Source organism: Hyperoodon ampullatus (assembly GCF_949752795.1).
Source record: "Hyperoodon ampullatus genome assembly, chromosome: 10".
Taxonomy (NCBI): Eukaryota; Metazoa; Chordata; class Mammalia; order Artiodactyla; family Ziphiidae; genus Hyperoodon; species Hyperoodon ampullatus.
The window spans coordinates 76597042-76618215 of record NC_136923.1 but is presented as its reverse complement, the minus strand read 5'-3'; the positions used below and the strand labels follow the sequence as shown (position 1 = coordinate 76618215).

General features: G+C 44.4%; 1 protein-coding gene across 1 annotated transcript in view; it reads left to right on the top strand.

Annotated features, from left to right (window-relative positions):
• Positions 1–21174, top strand: part of CLIC5 (chloride intracellular channel 5) — a gene marked incomplete at both ends in the record, with an annotated part of 103681 nt that overhangs the window by 36740 nt on the left and 45767 nt on the right. The window contains one exon of the mRNA XM_079713171.1: positions 19049–19158. Within this exon, the coding sequence (XP_079569297.1) occupies positions 19049–19158 (110 nt within the window). The remainder of the gene's footprint in view (positions 1–19048; positions 19159–21174) is intronic.

The window sequence follows — 21174 nt, the reverse complement described above, 5'->3', positions numbered from 1 at the left end:
TTTGCATTGTTGCTCTATGAGGCCTTTGTCATCCAAAGGTTCTGAAGACCAGGCTTCCCCAACGCTAACAGGCATAAATCACCTAGAGATCTTGTTGAAAATGCAGACTCGTGTTCAGTTGGTCTGGGGTAGGGCCTGAGAATCTACTACCTACCCAGCTCCTAGAGGAGGCTGTTGCTGCTGGTCCGTGGACCTAACTTTGAGTAGCACGGCTGTAGACAGCCTAGAATTCCCTCCTTTGAAGACAGTTGTTCTCTTCAGGGCCATTGCTGGGAATTCTGTGGGAGAGACCGGACATTCTTACTGGGACTCAGTGGAGGGCTGGGTGCATGTTCATTCCCCTACTGTCGAGCTGTTGGGCATCATAGTCTAGCTGTAATTGCTGATGAAGGACCAGATGTGGGGTCGTAGCGTTATTCTTGTGCCCCTGCCTTGCAGGGCACTTGCATGTACATCATCTCATTTGAACTTCACAGAGAACTTGAAGCAGGCGGGCAACTGTTTTTTTCCCCAGTGACAGATGAGGGAGAGAGCTCTGAGGCCAGTTCAAGCCATCTTTTATGCCCCTTTGGGAGAAACAATTGAGAGAAGAAATGCCATGCTCAAAGCTAGTTCCAGAACTGCAAATATGACAGAGCAAAAGTCCTATACTCTACTCACGTTCTATTGTTCCTAAGGTCTCTTCAGCCCTACCGTATGTCTCCAAGACTGTGGTCTTTGCATGTAAGCTCTATGTTGAACAGCTAGAGTGTTATATCTGGCCCTTAACTATATCACGGGACTGAAAAGAGAAAAATAAAACAGGGTCTGTTTTATGACTTAGCAGAAAGAAATTCCGTTCAAGCAAGATGTGATAAGAGCCAAATGGGAGAACACAGAGGAAAATGCTGCTGCCTCTTTTGGCTTTGCCCTGTTTCTTCTCCCTCTTCAAATGTACATGTGGAAGTGTCTGCAGAATTCCATCTAACGTTAGCATGATCAATAAAGCACGTGATCACCAAATGACACTGACATTCTTGCCCACTGATCTAGCTGAGACCTCAGAATTTTCTTCATCATGCTTCCAGCAGCCTGTTCCAATAGTTGGGAGATGAAGCAAAGTTGAAAAGTCTTTGTCGTTTCTGAGCTTCCATCAAAAGATCATTGGGAGGGGTTGATCCTAAACATTAGGTAAAAGATCTAGAAGACTATTTGCTATTAATCCCTGCAGGCCATTGCTTAGCATCTTCTAGACTAAACATAGCCCAACAATAGCAGGCTTCCTTCCTTAGATAGGTTTTGGGAGTAAAGGGAAGCTGTTGTGACTTTGGTTTGTCCTGGCTTATAAGGGTGGATTCTGTTTGATGGGGGTTGGGGTGTGGAGGACATGGCATTAGTACAATTGTTAACACACAGGTGCAACAATTCTTCTCAGTACCTTCATACTAAATGGAAATACAAATGATATGCTTTGATGACTATCTACAGTGACATACACTTCCATGGGTGATCTCTGTTAGAGGTGGAAATGTGTCTTCACATCTTCTACCAAATGGCTGATCTGAGGGATTCTCTCTGTGAATCCCAGTATTAGGGTACAGAAGCCAAAACAAGGGGTTTTGTGGTACTTGTGAACTTGAGGTACCCAGAAGCAGCACACCAAATTCTGAGATGTACAGAAAAGATCCAGTAGAGGAGAAGAAAACTTCTGCAAAAAAGGAAAGGAAAGGAATGGAATGGAAAAGAAAGGAAAGAAGAGAAAACTTCTGTACCTCACTTACTCTGGAGTTATTTGGGGCAGTTTTCTATCTTTATTATGGCCACTTTCAGTGTTTTCTCCTAGTTATGAAGTGGAGAATTTGCATTATAGTTCTTCACAAGCAAGGGTTATTTCTAACTTCTTGGTGCCCAATTAATAATGCTGAACAAGTGAGCATGGAGAGAAGCAGAGAATTCAGAGCTAGACATTGTCCAGTCATCCTTTCATCTTATAGGCGAGGATGCACAAGCCCACACTGAGGCAGTGACTTTCTCAAAGGTATATTTACCTTGCAGAACATGTGGGACCAGCCCGAAAATTCTTCTGACTCCCACTGGCCAGGCAGAAAGCAGAGTGGGCAATCTGTCTCTTGTAACTGTAGAACTTGTGAAACATAAATAAATATGGTAGGTCTTGGAATGATTCCCTTTTTGGAGAGAAACGCAGACTCCATCTCAGGTTGTGGCTTCCTGGGTGATGACCTGGACCATTGTGTGTGTGGCATAATTACTAGGGTCAGTTTTTTTTTTTTAATGGGAGTACAATAAATAGAACATTTCCTGCCTTAGTCTGCCATTTGGGAAAGCTTTTCATTTTCCCTTTGGGCCTAGGGAATTACAAAAGACAGACTTCTTTTCAATTATAGCTTGGCTTGAGCTTGAATATATAACTCAGCCAGGAGCGAGCTCAGACTGAAGTTTTTAAAGGCAGAGAAAATGAAAGGAGGTCTCCTTGACGCAAAACCTGGCTCAGTTTCTGCGTCTGTAGCTGGGATGCTGTTTGTAAAAAGCCCCCCTCTGAAGCAGGAAATAGAATCATCCAGAATGACACTTTACAGTAAACTCTGCAGGAGCTTGAAAGAAATGAGTAGGGTGGGCTCATGGGACAGAAGGCACTTGGTTAGTAGAATATTTCTGTCTTGCAGGGTGGCAGAGAAGACCCTCCAGGCCCATGACCTTTAGTGACCTGGGGGTGTGAGAAGGAGGAAGGAGAGGTGGTCCAGAAAGCAGAGTGACGATGATGACAGCTGACGTATTGAGTGCTTGCTCTCTTGCAGCCCCTGCCCTCGCATTTTACTTGTGTTATCTCCTTAACCTCCCCCATCACCTCTGGGGAGGAAGAACTCTGGAGAGGAGGGATTTAGCTACCCAGCTGTTCTCCTATCTGCCCCCTGGGGGATCAGGAACTTCAGTGTGAGACTGGCTTCTGGTCTTTACCCTGAGGGAATCCTCCACATTAAAGCAGAATAAACCTTGATGAGAATCTGTGGCCTACAGTAATCAGAACTTCTCTTTTGATGTCTTCAACATTTTGCTCTTAAGAGAATCAAAGGGCAGGTAAGGGAGGACTGGCAGGAACGTCTGTAAGATGACGTGTGAAAGGATTCAGTTCTCATGGCTTTGGTGGTTATGGCTGAATTACTTACATTAATGACTTCGACTGAGATTTCAACCATCTCCATTCTACTGCAAACTCCACCCCCACTGATTTCGGTGTCTTGGACAGTCATCTAAAGTCTTTGGACCTCCAGCTGGCTGGGTCCGAAACATAAGAGGGCTGGATGAAGCTTGAGGGATCAGGGTGGGTGTGGGGAGCCTTCCCAGAGGGATGCTTCTTTAACTGCTGTTGAAGGTGATGTACTGAGAATACGATGGAGAGATGTTAGAGGCAAGCTGTGAGAAGGCAGAGCCTTGAAGGAGCCTCTGAAGGTGGTCACAGAGGCTTCTTGCTTTATGTCTTCATTTGCCCTCCAACCTACAGTCCTGGCCGCTACCCCGCAGGTCCATTGTAGTTGATTTACAATGTTGTGTTAATTTCACATGTACACCATCAGAATTCGTAAATGCAAATAAACGATTCAGTGATATTCACCGTCTCCCAGTCACACTTTAGAAATATTTCAGAGTATCTTTCAACATCATCTCTTCTAATTCATCCACTTTGTAAATAACAAAACTAAGGCCCAGGGAGGGGGAAATTACTTGCCCAAGATCACACAGTTCTTTGTGCCAAAACTAGGTCTAGAACACAGGACACTGGATCCTCTGCTTTTCGTTACACGCTCTTTTGCTTAAAGGGCTACCTAAGGCATTCAGTTCACCCGACCATCCTGCTTCTCCAAAAATTCTGACTAAGGCCTTATTGCACAGCGTATAGGAAAACATAACTATCCCAAATTCACTGTGCTCATATTAAAGGCAACACTTAATATGCCTATAGTTTCCCACTTTCAAATTAATTAGAAAGGAATGTGTTATTTTTAAGTCTTACCCTTCCAACCAGCCCTGAAGTGATTTTAAATAGAGAATTTTGAATGGAAATGAAAGCAGCTGTGCAATAAGAAGTGCTGCCCTTTGGCCTGGGCACCCATTATAGATGCTTGTCCTTGTAAGTTGCAGGTAAGAACTGACTGGCTCTCACATAGGATGTGATAGGTGAGAGCCCATGTGTCTTGTTTCAAGACTCCAGGAAGCTCCTGCAGTCCTTCTTCCTCCTTTCCCGGTTCCACACTCCCCTGCCAGAGGCCTGAAAACCTACCACTGGAGCTTTATCCCCTCTGCTTACATCTGGTCCACGATCAATGTTGAGATGTTGTCCAGAATTCACACTTCAGTGGGAATACTTTCAGAGTTGACTTTGAGAAAGGAAAGCGGGAAAGATGCCATGTCGGCCAAGGGTGGCTGGTGGGGTTAGAGATTAGTGAGGGTAGGAATAGCAGACCCAGGGTACAGGTGGTTCCCAGAAGATAGGCTTTTGACTGCTTTGTGGCTTGGCGTGTGGTTGGGCTGGCATCCTCAAGCTGGAGGAAGAAAGGGACCTGGAGAATTCCTGTGTGGGCTTTCCTGATACAGCACGAAGAACAAGAGTACCTGCTCATGGTTCCTGACACACCTCGCATCGTGTAATCAAGCCTCCAGACCTGTTCTTACTTGGTTGCTTTTGCTCTGATGTCCTTCCCCACCACTTTGCTTGAACAAATCCTCTTACCCTTCAAGTCTCCTATCAAGGCAAGCTGTGAGAAGGTAGAGCCTTGAAGGAGCCTCTGCTGCCCCAAAACCTTCCCTGAGGTCTCAGGGGGTCTCCTTCCTGCTCCCACCCCACCCAGGCTCTATCACTCCACTTATGACCAGGTCTCATTCAGCACCACCCTCCTGGGCTCTGCACCGAGGAGGCCGTTAGTGAAGATGTTTGTCCCCCTCACTGCAAGGACCCACCTTGCCCACATGGTGATTACATATCGTTGAGGGTGGAGCTAAAGCCTCCTAAGTGCCTCCCACAGCCAGGAAAGCCGAACATAGGACTTGATGGAATCCTGCGTTGCAGAAGCAGCGAAGTTTCCTGCGACCGTTGGCTAGAGGATAGTAGAAGATAGTGCCTGGGGAGAGGAAAGTGGTTGAGCACATCTGACCATGTGAGAAGTTTGCCCAAGCGGGTAGGATTTCTGGACCTGGTCACAGTGCTGTCACCTTCAGGGATGACCCACCTGCAGAGCTCTGTGTGGATGGGCAACTAGGAAGTCGTCAGTTTGTGAGTGAAGCTCCTGACATGGTGGCTGTGTTGACTTGAGATTCTACCAATGTTCTCATCCAAAATGTGTCCTCCATTCCCTGAACGACTCAAAATGGTGCACTTCTTCCAGGGCAAGGACTGATGGTGGGGAGGAACAGCAGTAGAAGTGGGGTCGGGGGGAGAAGGGGGCTGTGATCCGAAGGAGTTTCCAGGTTAGATAGGGAAATGGGGAACAAACAGAGCGGAGGGCACCTCAAGTGTCTCCTGAGACTCTGGCCTCCCTGTGTCTGGAGTGGGCTCTGGGAGCTCTGTCGTCACTTTTCTTTTTTATCATGCTCCTTAGGGGATTCTATTGTCCATCCCCAATTTTGAGCACCACTGGGTCAGAGATGGCCAGGCGTTGTTGAACATTAGAATCACTTTGAGAGTTTAAAAAAAAAAACAACTCACTTGAGTCCTACCCCAGATTAAATAAATCAGAATATCTGACCATGGGACCTGGACATGGCATTATTAAATGAACATTAGAATAGACTTTTCAAGCTCTATAAGCCCTACTGCACTGACATATTATAAAATACGAATTTTGCAAAGAATGTTCCATAGGGTCCTGGATTTACATCCCCCTATTTAGTAAATCTCATGATTCAGATTTGATTTTAGTGCCACAAGGCTATTAATCTCTCATATTTGAGAGGTTTGGATAGATGAGAGCTTAGTGAACCCAACTGAGAGGCCCGGTGACAGATTTTGTGATTTCTCTAAAGTCTTTTCAGACCAGTTTGTGATATTAAGATGCTCGATTAAAAACTGCAGACAGGGCTTCCCTGGTGGCGCAGTGGTTGAGAGTCCGCCTGCCGATGCAGGGGACACGGGTTCGCGCCATGGTCCGGGAAGATCCCACATGCCATAGAGCGGCTGGGCCCGTGAGCCATGGCCGCTGAGCCTGCACGTCCGGAGCCTGTGCTCCGCAACGGGAGAGGCCACAGCAGTGAGAGGCCCGCGTACCAAAACAAAAAACAAAAAAACGCAGACAACCAGAGCAGAGGGCAGGATGAAGAACAATTGCAGAATCTCCATTATCACAGGATCCCAGACACCATTCTCTTTGTCAGAGAATCAGATACCCTCATTTGGTATGAAGATTATAGGAATTGCAGGCTCATTCCATGAATGTAGGGGGAATGGATTCATGATCAAAAGCTGGAACTAATTTCTGTAGCATCTTGAATAATAAAAAGTATGTCAAGGGAGGAAAGCAAAACTTTTGACAGCGGCTTAATTAAGTGGAAGGCATGTTTCCTCCATTAGGGACTGGTATTCTCCAGGAGAGGCTTAAGTAAGAAGATGTCTTCTTCAAATTAAACCCATGTGGGAAGGAGTTCTGTTTATTTGAGGCTGTAGATTAGTGTCGTTCTTTGGTTTCCTGTGCTTTGGTGCACTTCTGAGGTGGAAGAATTCCAGCTTTCAGTTCTCCTGATCCGAGCATAGAGAGCCATTATCAGGCCTAAAGAATAGCATGACGGTCGGTCCCATAAATATTTGTGGCAAAGGTTCCCGGATATTCAGAGGACACAAAGGCTTCCACTAGGCTTCAATATAAAACTGCCAGGAATCTGTCACAGACCTGATCCCTTAGCTTTACCCATCCATCTTCCTTGAATTCCAGACCTTTGAGTCTGGTTCCTGAACTACTTGAAAACCTTGTTTGGTTGCAGAACATTGCTCTGCATAGAAACTCAATGGCCTTGTGGAGAGCAGATGTGCATGTGCCCATCATTGTAACAACAGCTCACCAAATATGAATCACTTTCCCTTTTCCCCTTCATGGTCAATGGGATTCTGCCCTAGCTTAGGATCACCCGTCTCCGGCCAATGGACAGTGGCCATAGTTCTTCCTGTGTTTACTTTCTCCATTGAATGTATTGCTCCACACACAAAACCCTGAACATGGAGGTATTGCTCAATTTTTGTGCCATCAAAGTGAATCAGTTATACATTTATGGGATATTATATGTATATGTATAACTGATTCACTTTGTTATAAAGCAGAAACTAACACACCATTGTAAAGCAATTATACTCCAGTAAAGATGTTAAAAAAAAAAAAAAGAGAGAGAGAGAGATCTACTGTCTCTTTACTAAGGCATAACATTTCACAATCAGGGATGTTTAATTAGCTCTTCCTAAATGTTTGTCTTCTGTGCTCATGATGACAATAGCTCTAAATTTATAAAGCGAAAACTATATGTTTTGTACATATTATCATCTAGTTGTGGAACAACCCTGCAAGGTAGACGTTTCTTGCCCCCAATTTGTAGATAAGGAACCTGAGGCTAAGTGTGTATGTGAGTTATATGCTGGATAATAAACCACTCCAAACTTAGTGGCTTTAAGCAACAACAACATTTATTTTGCTCGTGAACCTGCAGTTTGGCCAGGGCTTAGTGGGGATGACTCATTTTACTTCACTAGGTATCATTTGGGACAGCTCAAAGGCTGGGGGCTAGAGTCATCTGAAATCTCACTCATTCATGTGTGGTGGTTGAGGGCACCTGTCAACTGAGAACTTAGCTGGGGATCAGCCAGAACACTACACAGTGCCTCTTCATGGGCTCTGGGCTTCCTCACAACATGGTGGCTGGGTTCCAAGGGTAAGCACCCCAAATGAGAGAAAAGGCCGGGCAGAATCTGCATCACCTTTAATGATCTGGTCTCAGATCTCACACTGTGACATTCTTCTATTCATCTATGCTGCCACAAAGGTCCACCCAATTTCAAGAAAGAAAATATAGGCTTTTCCAGTGGAGAGTATATGGGACTGAAAATAGTACTGTAGCCACTTTGGGAAAATAAAATCTGCCACATCCAGCTGGTTGATATCAGGGCTGGAGTTTGAACCCAGGTCTGCACGGCTCTACACCAGGCCCTTTACACTGTACTACTGAACTCTGTGAAGTCAAGGACACAAGCCTGCCTCTAGTGCAATGGAATTTAGTTTTTAAATGTTACACGTGGGGCCACTGCAGCAAAAGAGTCAAACTTAAGGGCAGAGGATTTGGACCTTGGGACCGTCTAAGCCTTGGTGCAGGTTTTTGGTATGAATGAGAGCCATTCTGCCTTGCTAAGCATGATGGAGTCATTTGGAAGACATATCAGAGCAATCAAATTTACATTTCTTGAGCCCTTACTGGGTTCCTAGGGTTTCATAAAATAAAGAACCAAAATAAAACAAGTCACCAAGTCACATCCATGCTAATGGAAGGCTTACCAACTAGACGGTTGGAAGGACAGATCATTTGGTATCAAAAAAAATAATACGGAGTAGTGTCTGACTTACTAATAAGAAAACCTCACGTATCTAGTAACTGCAAAACTATCTAATAGAAATGAAGCAAATTCTAGAACAATACATAACACTAGAGTGAAAACACTAGGAAAGGAGAAGGAACTAACAAGGAAGACTTAAAGCAAGCAAGCCCTGCAGCATTTCAACTTTTTTCTTTTTCTTTGTTCCCTTTCTTTCCTTTTCCTTTTTTTTAAGCTCCGGGTAAATAGCATGTTTATAGGTCTAAAAGCCAGAGTTCTTGCTGTCTTGGGGAGGATAATCCTGTTCTTAGGAGCAGGTGAGTTCTCAAAAGGGCACGAAGTGTGGCGGGGGAAAAGGGCAAAGGTCAGGAAGAGGAGGATGTCAGTACATGGACAGGAGAGTCACATGCAGGACCGGCTGCAACTGGTGGGGCGCACTGCAAAATGAAAGCGAGGGATCCTTTGTTCAAACATGATTAAGAATTTCGAGACAGCAACAACAGAGCCTTAAGCCAAGTGTGAGGCCCTTCTGAGCTCAGGGTCTCGTGCATCCGTACAGATGGCATGTGTGTGAAGCCAGTCTGGGACACAGGAGAGGCACCAGGTGACAAGGCAGGCAGCAGAGGGCTGAGTTTTAAGAGGAAGAGATAATCAGAAGTTCTAGCTACCAGAGTCAAGTAAGGGTAAGTCAGTGAAGAAGGAAGGGAAGGAGGGAGGGAAGAAGGAAGGAAGGAAGGAAGGAAGGAAGGAAGGAAGGAAGGAGGGAAGGAAGGGAAATTGCTTAGTCCCAGAAAGTGACTGAAAGAGAAGCGCTTTAGAAGAGGGTGTTAAGGTAGAAGCAAGACTGGCAAGAATTTTAAGAGAGACACAGTAACCTATTCAAATAGTTTGGACATGAAAGTATAGGGAGGAGAACATGTAGGAGTGGAAGGAAGGGGCATGGTGCTAGGGTGTGGTGTTGGGCTGGAGGGGGCAGTTCTTTCTCTGAGGGTGTGTGAACGAACAGGAGGATGAGTACCGATTCAGTGCAGAAAGCCATAAAGCTCAGCGTAGGTTGAAGGTCACTCCCAAGAGGCCTCAAGCACAGTACTATTACGCAACACATTGAGTTGTAGGCAGCCTTGGTCCAAAAGCCACTATCGGACCAGGCTGGTAACTCAGGGTCCAAGGTACCACTGGACCCTGCTCTCTTAGACACTTGAGCTGAGTAGCCTGCTGGGCATGGAGCCTACGAGGTCCTTTGGGAGGGGATATTTACATAACTATGTTCAGTTGTTTATAAAACCATCTGGCAAGCTGAGGTGTTGATGACGCATACTAAATTGATGGGTTACCTGTCTCAGGTAATATTTTTAAATTCATCTGGTGTGATGTTTAATTTTTATGTGTCAACCTGGCTAGGCTGTGGTGCCCAGATATTTGGTCAAATACTATGCTGACTGTTTCTAGGCAGGTGTTTATTTGGCTGAGATTCACATTTAAATTAGTAGCCTTTGAGGAAAGCAAAGTGACCTTCTGTTCTGTGTGTGAGCCTCATCCAGTCAGTTGAAGGCCTTAATAGAGAAACAACTGACAACGTCGGAGGAAGAGGGAATTCTGCCAGCAGGTTGCCTTTGGACTTCAACTGTGACTCTTCCCTGAGTCTCCAACTTGATGATATAGCCCACGAGATTTTAGATTCACCAAACCTCCACAATTGGGTGGAGACAATTCTCTCTCTCTCTATATATATATATATATATACATATATATATCTTTCTTTCTCTCTCTTTCTCTCTATCTATCTCTATCTCTATCTATCTCTGTCTCTATCCACACACAAATCCTATTGGTTCTATTTCTCTGGAGAACCCTGACGAATACACCTGAAATTCCTCATATGACATTATATAGGCAGCCTTCTGCATAGAGCTGATTCAGCCTTTATAATCAGCTTCAGATAAAATGCTAAGAATCTCTGAAGCCTCAAATGTATACTTATTACCTGACTGCTTATTGAATGAAAAATAAGAAAATAAGGCCTGAGTGACCCCAGTGAGTTAAGCCGTATGTGACTACTGAGAAAAAGAATGTTGTTTCTTCAAGGGTAGAACTCGCCATCTTCAAGCAGACCACAACCGGCCCCAAATCCCATCTCTGTTCATGGGAGGCTGACCAACCAAATTATTGGAACAGCAGATAATTTGGTATTAAAAAACAATCATAGTAAGGAATATTATCTGACTTACATGAATAAGAGAAAGTGGGCAAATCCAAATATCGCTACTCTGAGGAAAAATTTTCTCTTCCACGTGATATGAATCAGTTTAGTGCTATAAAGATGAGTCACTTTATATCCAAAGAAAGTCCTTTTCCTGTGGTCTCTGTCACTTCAACACTCTTTCTGTAAGAGAAAAATCAGCCTGGCATAGAGAAAAGCTAGGAATTAGGAATCAAGAATTGTATCCCTGGGAGTTCCCTGGTGGCCTAGTGGTTAGGATTCCGGGCTTTCACTGCCATGGCCCAGGTTCAGTCCCTGGTTGGGGAACTGAGATCCTATAAGCCATGGCGCAGCATTAAAAACAAAAATTATATCCCAGATTCTGCCATGGGACCAGGCTGTGCCACCATGGGCAAAACGTCTAAACTTTCTGGGCCTGTTTCCTTCCCAGTAAAAAGAAAGAGCTGGATCATATCATCCTTGAGGTCAGTTCTAGTCCAACTGTTGTAGAATTTTTATCTGTAACTTGAAAAAAATTTTTAATCACTTGAGTCTTCACAAGGATAGTTTTCATGGACTAAAGTAACAAAAAGTTGTAATGTGACATAAATGGTGACTTAATTAACTTTCTGGAGAAAATTCAGGTTTCTTTCTTCTAGTACCTCATTTAGGACTTAACCGTGTGAGATTTTTAAAGGAATCAGACAAATAGCCTAAAAATCTTCCATTTTGAAATATCTGACATCTAAGCATCTGTCATAGTCTGGGTCCAATCAGGAGAGAGAAACCACACAGTGATTTTAGCAGAAGTTTAACATAAAACAATAGTTAACTAGGATAAAAGAGTAACCATTACATATAAGGACACTACATGGTACCCTAGAGTTGAAGGAGAATAGCCAAGGGATGACAAACTTAGAAGGGTTTCAACTCTCACAGGGGAAGTGTGGTCAGCCCAGCAGAAAGCGTAGACGTTCACCGGTCTGGCAAGGCCAGAGATGGTTTGCAGTCTCTGGGCAAGCAATAGCCACCCTCCAGCACTCAGGACAGGAGCAGATGGTCAGCAATGGGGGCATAAGTGTGCACTGGGGTCCAGGTGCCGGCGGGAACGGGGGGCTTCAGGCCACACGGGGCTTGCAGAGTAAGTGGCAGATCTGTGTGGACACCCTGGCCACAGGCAGACTTACTCAGGCTACATGTAGGCTTTGCCTCCTGTGTCCAGAGGGCTAGCAGCAGGATGAGGCTGCAGGGAACCGGAGAGGTCACATTCTGGGCTGGGGCGGGGCCAGGCTCACTGCTGACCCCCAGCCCATGCCAGAGGCAGCAGAAGAGCCCCTTCTTCCGGCAGGGTCCCTCCAGTCCTCTCTTCTGGGAAATCCTACCTTCACGCTCACTTTAGAAATGCCGAGAGGAATTGCCACTGTTTCTCGCCCAGCATTTATCGAAGGGTGCCTTCAGAGCTGGGAAACAATAAATTGATAAGGGACACGACACCTGTCAAGCTTCAGTGTCATCTCTCCCCATTCTGCTATTCCTTTTTGGATCCTTTCTGAATAATGCTTCCCTCTTCTGGACCTTGGTGCCCTCAAATGACTTGGGGGCAATTATCAACTTCACTCTATTGTCTGGAGAGGAAGCTCTATGTACCTGGTCTGTTCATGGGGTATCTTATCCCAACAGGTCTCAAATGTTGTTCATGGACTCCTGGGTCCATGAGATCCTTTCGGGGGTTGCTGAGAGGTCACAACTATTTTCAAAGTCATCATTTTTCCCTGGGGTTGCTATTTTATGGGTAAAATTTGCTGGCATTTTAGGGCAAATAGAGGCAGTGGTATAACGGAGGAGTCATGCATGGACAGGAAAAAAAAAGCCAGTCTCGTTTGTGAATGATCTTGGTGAAGCAGTAAAAATGATCTAATGTAATTAAATCTCAACTCACAAGTACATGTCTTTTAAACATTCTGGCAGATGAAATGGGAAATGCACATCCAGCTCTTTGGCCTCATTACCAAGCACAATAGTTGTCTCAGGAGAATCACTTGCGCCATTGAGCTGTGACCAGAAGTTTCTCTCGCAGAACAGTTTTTACCTGAAAGACAACCAGCAGAAAAACTATGGTTTTTACTACTTGGTATTTATTTGCCAGACATTTCCTGGGAAGTCAAGGAAATGAGCTTGTCATTTCAAGACTAACAGCTGACAGTATTCATTGTCAATGATAAAAGACAAGCTTTCAAGAGAAAATGAGAATATTGGAAAACAGGTATTTGCCACCAGGATCTTGACAGCCTCTTTTTGCTTAAACTTTTCTGATGAGCTTGGTGGTGTTATTACAGAAGGAGATATTTTGCTACTGTATAAAGAGAAGTATCACCATCTGGAAGATCTGTTTAACTCTGTGAAATGCTATTTTCCAAAAGATGAATTTGTGAAGTGACAAAATCATTCATGGGTACAAGACCCATTCAAAGTGTGAGACAGATGAATGGGTTTTAGTGGAACAGAAGAATTTCATTGATAGGGTTTCAAATTCCACCTATCAACTAACTTTTAAGAAACTACCACTTGTTGAGTTTAAGTGTGGTATAAAAGAAAAATACCCACAATTATCTGAATAGGCTATTAAATTACTCCTCCCTTTTCCAACTAAATATCTGGGTAAGGCCAGATTTTCTTCATATACTTCAACCAAGTAGCAAAAGACTGAATGCAGAAGCCAACTTCTGTTAAGTCATACTTTAAAGATTTTGTAAAAATATAACAATTCCACTCTTCTTACTAAATTTCTTTTTTTAAATATATGGTTTCTTTAATTAAAACATTATTTATGTTAACATGTAATGTGTTTATTATTAGTATTATATTTTAATGAATGAGTAAACAAATATTTGAAATATTTTTTAGCTTTAATTATAATACAGTAAATATCGATAGCTACAACCCACATGAACAAAAGCTCTTTGGGATTCTCACCAATCATGAAAGGCATAAAAGGATTCTGAGACCAAAGAGTTTGAGAACTGCTGTCTTAAACTGCTTAATTTCATTAGGCACTTGAATTCACAACACTGAGGGAAGTTATAAGTGCAAAGACTGAGACTCAGGGTCACATGGTGAATTACAGGCAGAGGTGGGTCTAGAACCGTGATCTCCTGCTATAATGTCTTCTACAACCCAAGCTTTTTTCTCAGGATGCTCTTCAGAGGGCCAATATCAAAATTTTGGGATACTCAAGCCACAAAAGTGGAGCAATATCACCCTCCCCTCAACATGTATCCATTCTAACAGGCACTGACTATCAACTCAGTTTCAGGTACCTGTGCTTGTTGCTGCTGAAGGTAACATGAATAAAACATAGTCGTGTTTTGGGGGTAGCCAAACTCACCATATGGGGGAGAGACTATGTGGAAGGCAATATTTCAGAACATATAATATGACTTAGCTGGCATACAACGTATAAAGTATAATCATACAACCTATATAATTACATCATGCTATCACTATTATAGTATGTAATATTATACAGTGTATAATATTTTATGTTTTATTACAACTTAAATAATATAGTATATAATACCGTATAGTATAACAAGGTATAGTATAATATATACGCTTAATAGTAAATAAATTTACTATGTCTAGGGAACAGACAGTACCTTGGGGTCATAGCTGGCTGACAGTTGTGTGCACACGAGGCCCATGGCAAAGCAGAACCGTGAACTTGGGAAGTTTGCCAGTAGCTGTACACCATTCTCCTTTGACCCCACTGTTTGCTTTCATTTCCCAGTGCTGCCAAAATAAATGACCATAAACTGGGTGGCTTATAACAACAAAAATGTATTCTCACAGTGCTGGAGGCTGGAAGTTGGAAATCAAGTTACCATGAGGGCCATGCTCTCTCTGAAATCTCTAGAGAAGACCCTTTCTTTGTCTCCTCTAGCCTCTGGGGTCTGCCAGCCATCCTTAGTGTTCCCTGGTCTGCAGACAGATCACTCCAATCTCTCTTCCTATGACTTTCTCCTTTATATCTGTGTCCAAATTTCCTTCTTCTTATAAGGACACCAGTTGTGTTTAGGGCCCACCCAAATCCAGCGTGACCTCATGTTTACTTGCTTTCATCTGTGAAGATTCTGTTTCCAGATAAGGTCACACACACAGGTTCTGTGTGGACATGAATTTGGGGGGAACATTATTCAACCCAGTACACCATGTTTTTGCCTGTCCCCAGCCCACATTGCTCAGAGCCTCTTTGGACCACAGCCCATCTGGATTTTCCCTCATACTTTTCAGGACCTGGGGTCCCATTGAGCCCCACCAAGTTCTTGGATAATGTTTTAAGTGGTTGCCACAAGCTCACCACATTTAACTCATGAGTTTAGCAAATGGTTTCCATGGGCAACTGGTGAGTTGTGAAGGAAGAAAAGAGGAGACTAAACAACTCAGTGGTTAAAAAAAAAGAAACCCTAATAACCCAATTGAAAAATGGCTAAGGACTTGAATAGATGTTTCTCCAAAGAAGACATACAAATGGCCAACAGGGATATGAAAAAATTCTCAATGTCACTAATCATGAGAGAAATGCAAGTCAAAACCATGATGAGATCTCACCTCCCCCCCCTGTCAAGGTAGCCATTCTGGAAAAAACAAATGACAACAAGTCTTGGCGAGGATGTGGAGAAATTAGAACCCTTGCACACTGTTGGTGAAAATACAAAGTGGTGCATCCACTATGGAAAACAGTATGGAGGGTCCTCAAAAATTAAAAAATAGAACTACCATATGATCCAGCAATCCAACTTCTGGGTAGTTAGCTAAAATAATTGAAATTGGAATCTGGAAGAGATCTTAGCACCCCTGTGTTCATTGTAGCACCATTTAAATAGCCAAGATATGAAAAGAGCCTGAATGTCCATTGACAGATGAATGGATAAAGAAACTGTGGTATACACACACAGTGGAATATTATGCAGCCTTAAAAAAGAAGGAAATTCTAAAATATGCAACAACATGGGTAAATCTCGAGGACATTATGGTGAATGAATTAAGTCAATCACGGAAAGGCAAATACTGCATGATTCCAGTTATATGAAGTAACTAACATAGCCAAAGTCATAGAATCAAAGAGTGGAAAGGTGGTTGCCAGGGGCAAGGGGAGGTGGAGGGGGAGTTACTAATGACGGGAATACAGTGTCATGTGAGCAAAGTGAGGAAACTCTAGAGAGCTGCTTACAGCGCTGGACCTACGGCCAGCAATACTGCATTGTGCACCGAAACATTTCTTAAGAGGGTAGATCTCATGTTAAATGTTCCTAGCGCAAGAAAAGGGAAGGAGAGGGAAGGGAATGGGGAGCTTCAGGAGAGATGCAAAGAAGTAAGGGTAAATCGTAAAATCCTCGCATATTATTTCTCTTGGTCTCGCGGCAATTTTTGTCTACTAGGTCTAGAATCATAATATAAGACAATAGTGGAAATGTGGGGAGCTGTGACAACCACCAGCCTGTACACCCCCGCAGAGCTGTGGCACATGGACTGAAGGCTGGGATGCATCACGCACATCCAGCACCCGCGCCTCCTGCTCTGTGACCTTGGGTGAACATGCCATCTGGGCTGGGCCCTCAGGGTGGAGTCTGTGCATGGCAGTTAAGAGCTCAGGATCTGGAGCCAGGTGGCCTGGGTTCATTCCAGGGATCCTCAGACCAGTGATTTCCCCTCTCTGTAATTTCCCCTCAGCTTCCACATCTGTAAAATGGTGACACTATCTCACTACACAGGTTTCGCACGAGGAATAAATGCGTTAATAATATACGTAAAGCACCTCGAACAGTGCCTGGCTATATAGACATTCGTTGACATTATTAACATTATTATATGAATTTTTGGTCCAGCTAATAAGAATTCCAATAATTCAGTAGTATCTCCTTCAATCCCCTTATGACCACCTCCACCCCCGGAGGTAAAACAGATGAGAGTGTGTGGACTGTGGCTTTTTATTTTATTTTTTTACATCTTTATTGGAGTATAATTGCTTTACAATGGTGTGTTAGTTTCTGCTTTATAACAAAGTGAATCAGTTATACATATACATATGTTCCCATATCTCTTCCCTCTTTCATCTCCCTCCCTCCCACCCTCCCTATCCCACCCCTCCAGGCGGTCACAAAGCGCCCAGCTGATCTCCCTGTGCTATGCGGCTGGCTTTTGTTTTTTGTTTTTGTTTTTTAATTCTCCACTTGTCTCTTACACCATAACCGGCCCTGGGGAAAAGTTCCTTTGTCAGGATGTCTTAAAGGACCAGGAAGCTGTCAGATGAGTGCTTCTTGGGAAAGAAAGTCTTAGGGAACTGATGTCATCAACTCAAGTTTTGCAATGAGCTATTATTAAATTCATAGTCACCTGTCTGAGTGTGGCTTTATCAGTAACTTTAGCCCTGTGGGCAGGGGTGGCCCCCGCCCTGTTGCCCTCCACCTTTCTGATTTTCTATAACCTAGCCGTGGTGTCTGAAACACTCAGGGTGGGTCTGTCTCCAGCACTAAGGAAAGTGAGAACCGAATCAGGATGGGGCTCTGGGTGGAGTTAAGAGAGAGGTAAAATAACTGTAATTTCATAGCAATTACCTACAAGCAATACTGTCGAAGGCGCCAGTTTTCCATTATAAACCTGAGCCTCTGCTGGGAGCGATGGGCCAGGTAGAAATAAGGACACAAACCTGCCTTCCCACCCAAACCCCACAGCAAACAAACCTCGAGGGGAAAAATAATGTGCTGAGCTTGGAGGGTAGTTTTTTTCTCCTTCTCTTTCAGAAAAAGAAAATCTTAGTAAGCCCCCATTCCAGGATGTTGGTTGGATTGCTGGCAGCTTTGCAAGCAAGGCTGGGGGGCCTTCCCTCTTTGAACCCTCCCTGTTAGTGGAGCCTGGTCCTGATGCCACCACGGTTTCCAGGGGAGCCAACAGCAAACTAGAATGAATGGGTGATTTCTCCCTCCAAGTACCATTTTGGGGCCAATAAACCACTCACTGGAAAAAAAATTACACAGAGATCAGTTTTCCAAACTTTTTGTTCGTATGTTTCTGAAAGGGTATTCTTTATCAAATTCACATCTCTGCAGCCTACTCAGAGGTAAAGATAGACCTGCCTTTCAGACAAAAAAATAAAATAAAGTCTGCTGTTTTGAGGAGGGTACTGAGAAGGGGGAAATGTGGAGAGCAGAAGTGTACAGGTCTTCAATAATGCTACCTGTCATGGTTTCCTATGTGTTCCCATCTCATCCCCCAGCCCAGCCCACAGGAGGCCATAAGCTCCTGAGTAAATGCAGTTTTGAATCCCCTGTGTAATTTCTTCCAGTGCCTTGTACATGGTCAATATGTATTCGTTGAGCAAAAGGATAATTTAACAAATGAATGGTTTATTGACACTAGGTCAAGCAGTAGTCAGAACTAAGTGGGACATTGATTAAAGTCTTGAGCCTGCTGACAAGATAGAAAGAGATAGGGTCAAAATCTGAGGGTCTATACTCATGATGTCTTCAGGGAGTAAGGACCAAAGGGTAGAAGATAAACTACAGGGGAACATACTTTGGCGAGGTATAACCAAAGAAAAGCATTTCTTTGGTTAGAACTGGTTAGAAATAGAACTGTCCTCAGAATGGACTGATTTGAGAGATATATATTGCCGGTGAGTGGAGATATTCAAGCATAGACAGGATGATTACCCAGGAGTATAGAAGTTGGTCCGACATCATTTGTGTTAGACTATGTGATGCTGAAGGTCTCTTTTTTTTTTTTTTTTTTTTGCGGTACGCGGGCATCTCACTGTTGTGGCCTCTCCTGTTGCGGAGCACAGGCTCCGGATACACAGGCTCAGCGGCCATGGCTCATGGGCCCAGCCTGTCTGCGGCATGTGGGATCTTCCCGGACCGGGGCACAAACCCGTGTCCCCTGCATTGGCAGGCGGACTCTCAACCACTGCGCCACCAGGGAAGCCCTGAAGGTCTCTTTTTTACCCTGAGATGCAAAAGGGTTCGATGGTTTCAGAAAGTTATGACTCTCCCTAATCACCATGCTGGAAACTCACATTCAGTTCTGCACGTGTTTCTCGAGCCCTTACCCTGTGCCAGGTGTCACCTTGCATAAACATCAAGAAGACAAGGATAAATCTTAGAGGGCAACTTTAAAGTAAGGCTGGGGCATGGACTTTAGGTTCTGCTCAGACTGGTGTCTGGCTGTTATAATCCTACATTTCTTCTTGCTAATGTGCACAAGCTAACTCAGGACTCTGGCGCTCTTCTTTCTAGGCTGGAATCGATGGGGAAAGCATCGGCAACTGTCCCTTCTCTCAGCGCCTCTTTATGATCCTCTGGCTGAAAGGAGTTGTGTTCAATGTCACCACTGTGGATCTGAAAAGGTAAAGGATGCTGCATTCATGAGCAATATGTTTCTCTGCAGAGAGAGAGAATCTCCCATGGGGGGGGACGAAAACCTCGAGGCTCCCAGCAGCCCCCTGCTCACACCTTGTTGGCCAGAGCCCTAGTCACAAGGGAGGCTGCAAAAGCGAGCAACGCCCTTGGAACAGAGCAAGTCCCGATTAGCAAGGAAGAAGGAGGGAATGGACAATGGGTATCTCGACTGAGAGTGTCTGGCACAGAACAGAGATGGGCGCAGCATCTAAAAATCTGGGAGTGAGCCATTCGGGTTCTACTAGTGCCCCCAACCTAGGGGACCCCAGCCGGACTTCAGGTGTGAGACGTTGAGTTTCCAAGGAGCCGGGATCTGGACCATTTCTCCCACTATGTTCCCATCTTTAGAACTCCTTAGTGTGAGAGCTCTGGATTAAAGACTGGGATGGAGAGTTACTAGTGTTCTGCTTTTAAAGTGCAGTTTTAATGGCTGTTAAAAATACGGGCATTGTTCACCATCACAAGCCACACAGTTTCCATCTTTCTTCTCTTTCCTCTCCTCCGCCTGTCCTTTAAATGCGGACTGGCTCAGGCTCACTCCCTGGGCCTTTGTCACCTGCCACAGCTTTCCCCCAGTGAGCTTAGCATACTCTCCCTGTCACCTTTATGTCAATTATTCCATACCCAGAGCCCTGCTCTCTTCTAGATATTTCCACTTGCATTTTCTGTTATCGCTTTAAAATCTGTGTGTCAAAAATGTACCTTCATTTTCCCTTTGAATTGGGGTCCCCTCCTGAATTCCTTTGTTCTTCCATTTTTCTAGGCACTGAAACGTTTCCAGCTCCCTTCTCTTGCCACCCCCATTGTCCATCAGTCGCCAAGCCCAGGGCATTCTCTCACCATGCTGTCTCTTACTTCCAGGCTCTCTTGTCCATTCCCAAAGCCCATACATGGTGTGGGTCCCACCACTGGCAGCTGGACTGTTTCTCTGTTCTTCAAACTGGTCTTCATCCTTCTGGTTTCTCTCTGTCCCTCTCTGATCCATCCTTTATATTATCATAAGGATATTCTTCCTAAAATAATCCTGTAATCATGTGGCTCTCCCTACTCAGAAAACCTCCTGACATTTCCCATTGCCCGCAGCATAAATGCCTCTGCAGCCCTCCTTTGTCTTTGCCTCCGTTCTTCCCAACATTGTCTCCTAGGACCTATCTGCCTCTGACAGGCTGGACCACCTTCTGCTGTCCTTGTCCCTCTGGCCTCCAGCCATTGCCTGGGATGCTTCCTCTGTCTCACAGAGGCTCTCTGTCTTTCCTGAATGGAGAGATGGTGCCCAGCCCCCAGAAGCAACCCCCTCCCCTGGGAAGCTTCCCCCTCCCCCCCACCACTCTCAGGCAAATCTATCCCTCAGCCTCCCTCCAGACTCACCCAGCATCTATGGTCCATTTTGCATCTCACCAGTTTACGATATCTACAATCCCGTTGCTTTACAACCAGTGCATGCTTTCCCATAAAAAATCACATAAAGTGTAACCCTGTGAAGGAGATCTTATTTCTTCGTTCTATATGAGGAAACCAAGACAGACACATTTAAATGACTTGTCCAAGGTGCCCATCTGGAATTGGAGGGGCTGCCACTAAAAACCCGATCTTCTTGGTTCAAATGCCACGTTCTTCAGGACACATCAGTTATGAAGTTTGTTTGGTCATTTGCCTCAGACCTTCAATTCCTAAAGGGCAAGTCGAGATCATGTTTTAAGTTTCTTTGTATCTGCCATAGCAGCCAATTGATTCATTCGGGGCCCTGACCAATTTCTGTCAAATGAATAAAAACACACACGAAATGCAGATATTGTCTGTGACACCTACAGAGAGCAGACTTTCATACAGTTGGAAAGATTGGCTTCCTTCAGTGGAGAATAGGAGGTCTTTGGAGTATCATCTGTGAAAGTAGACTTGTATTTGGCTGGGGATCAGCATGGGAGAGGGAACCATCCCAGCATTCCTTAGATCCTTACAAGGCT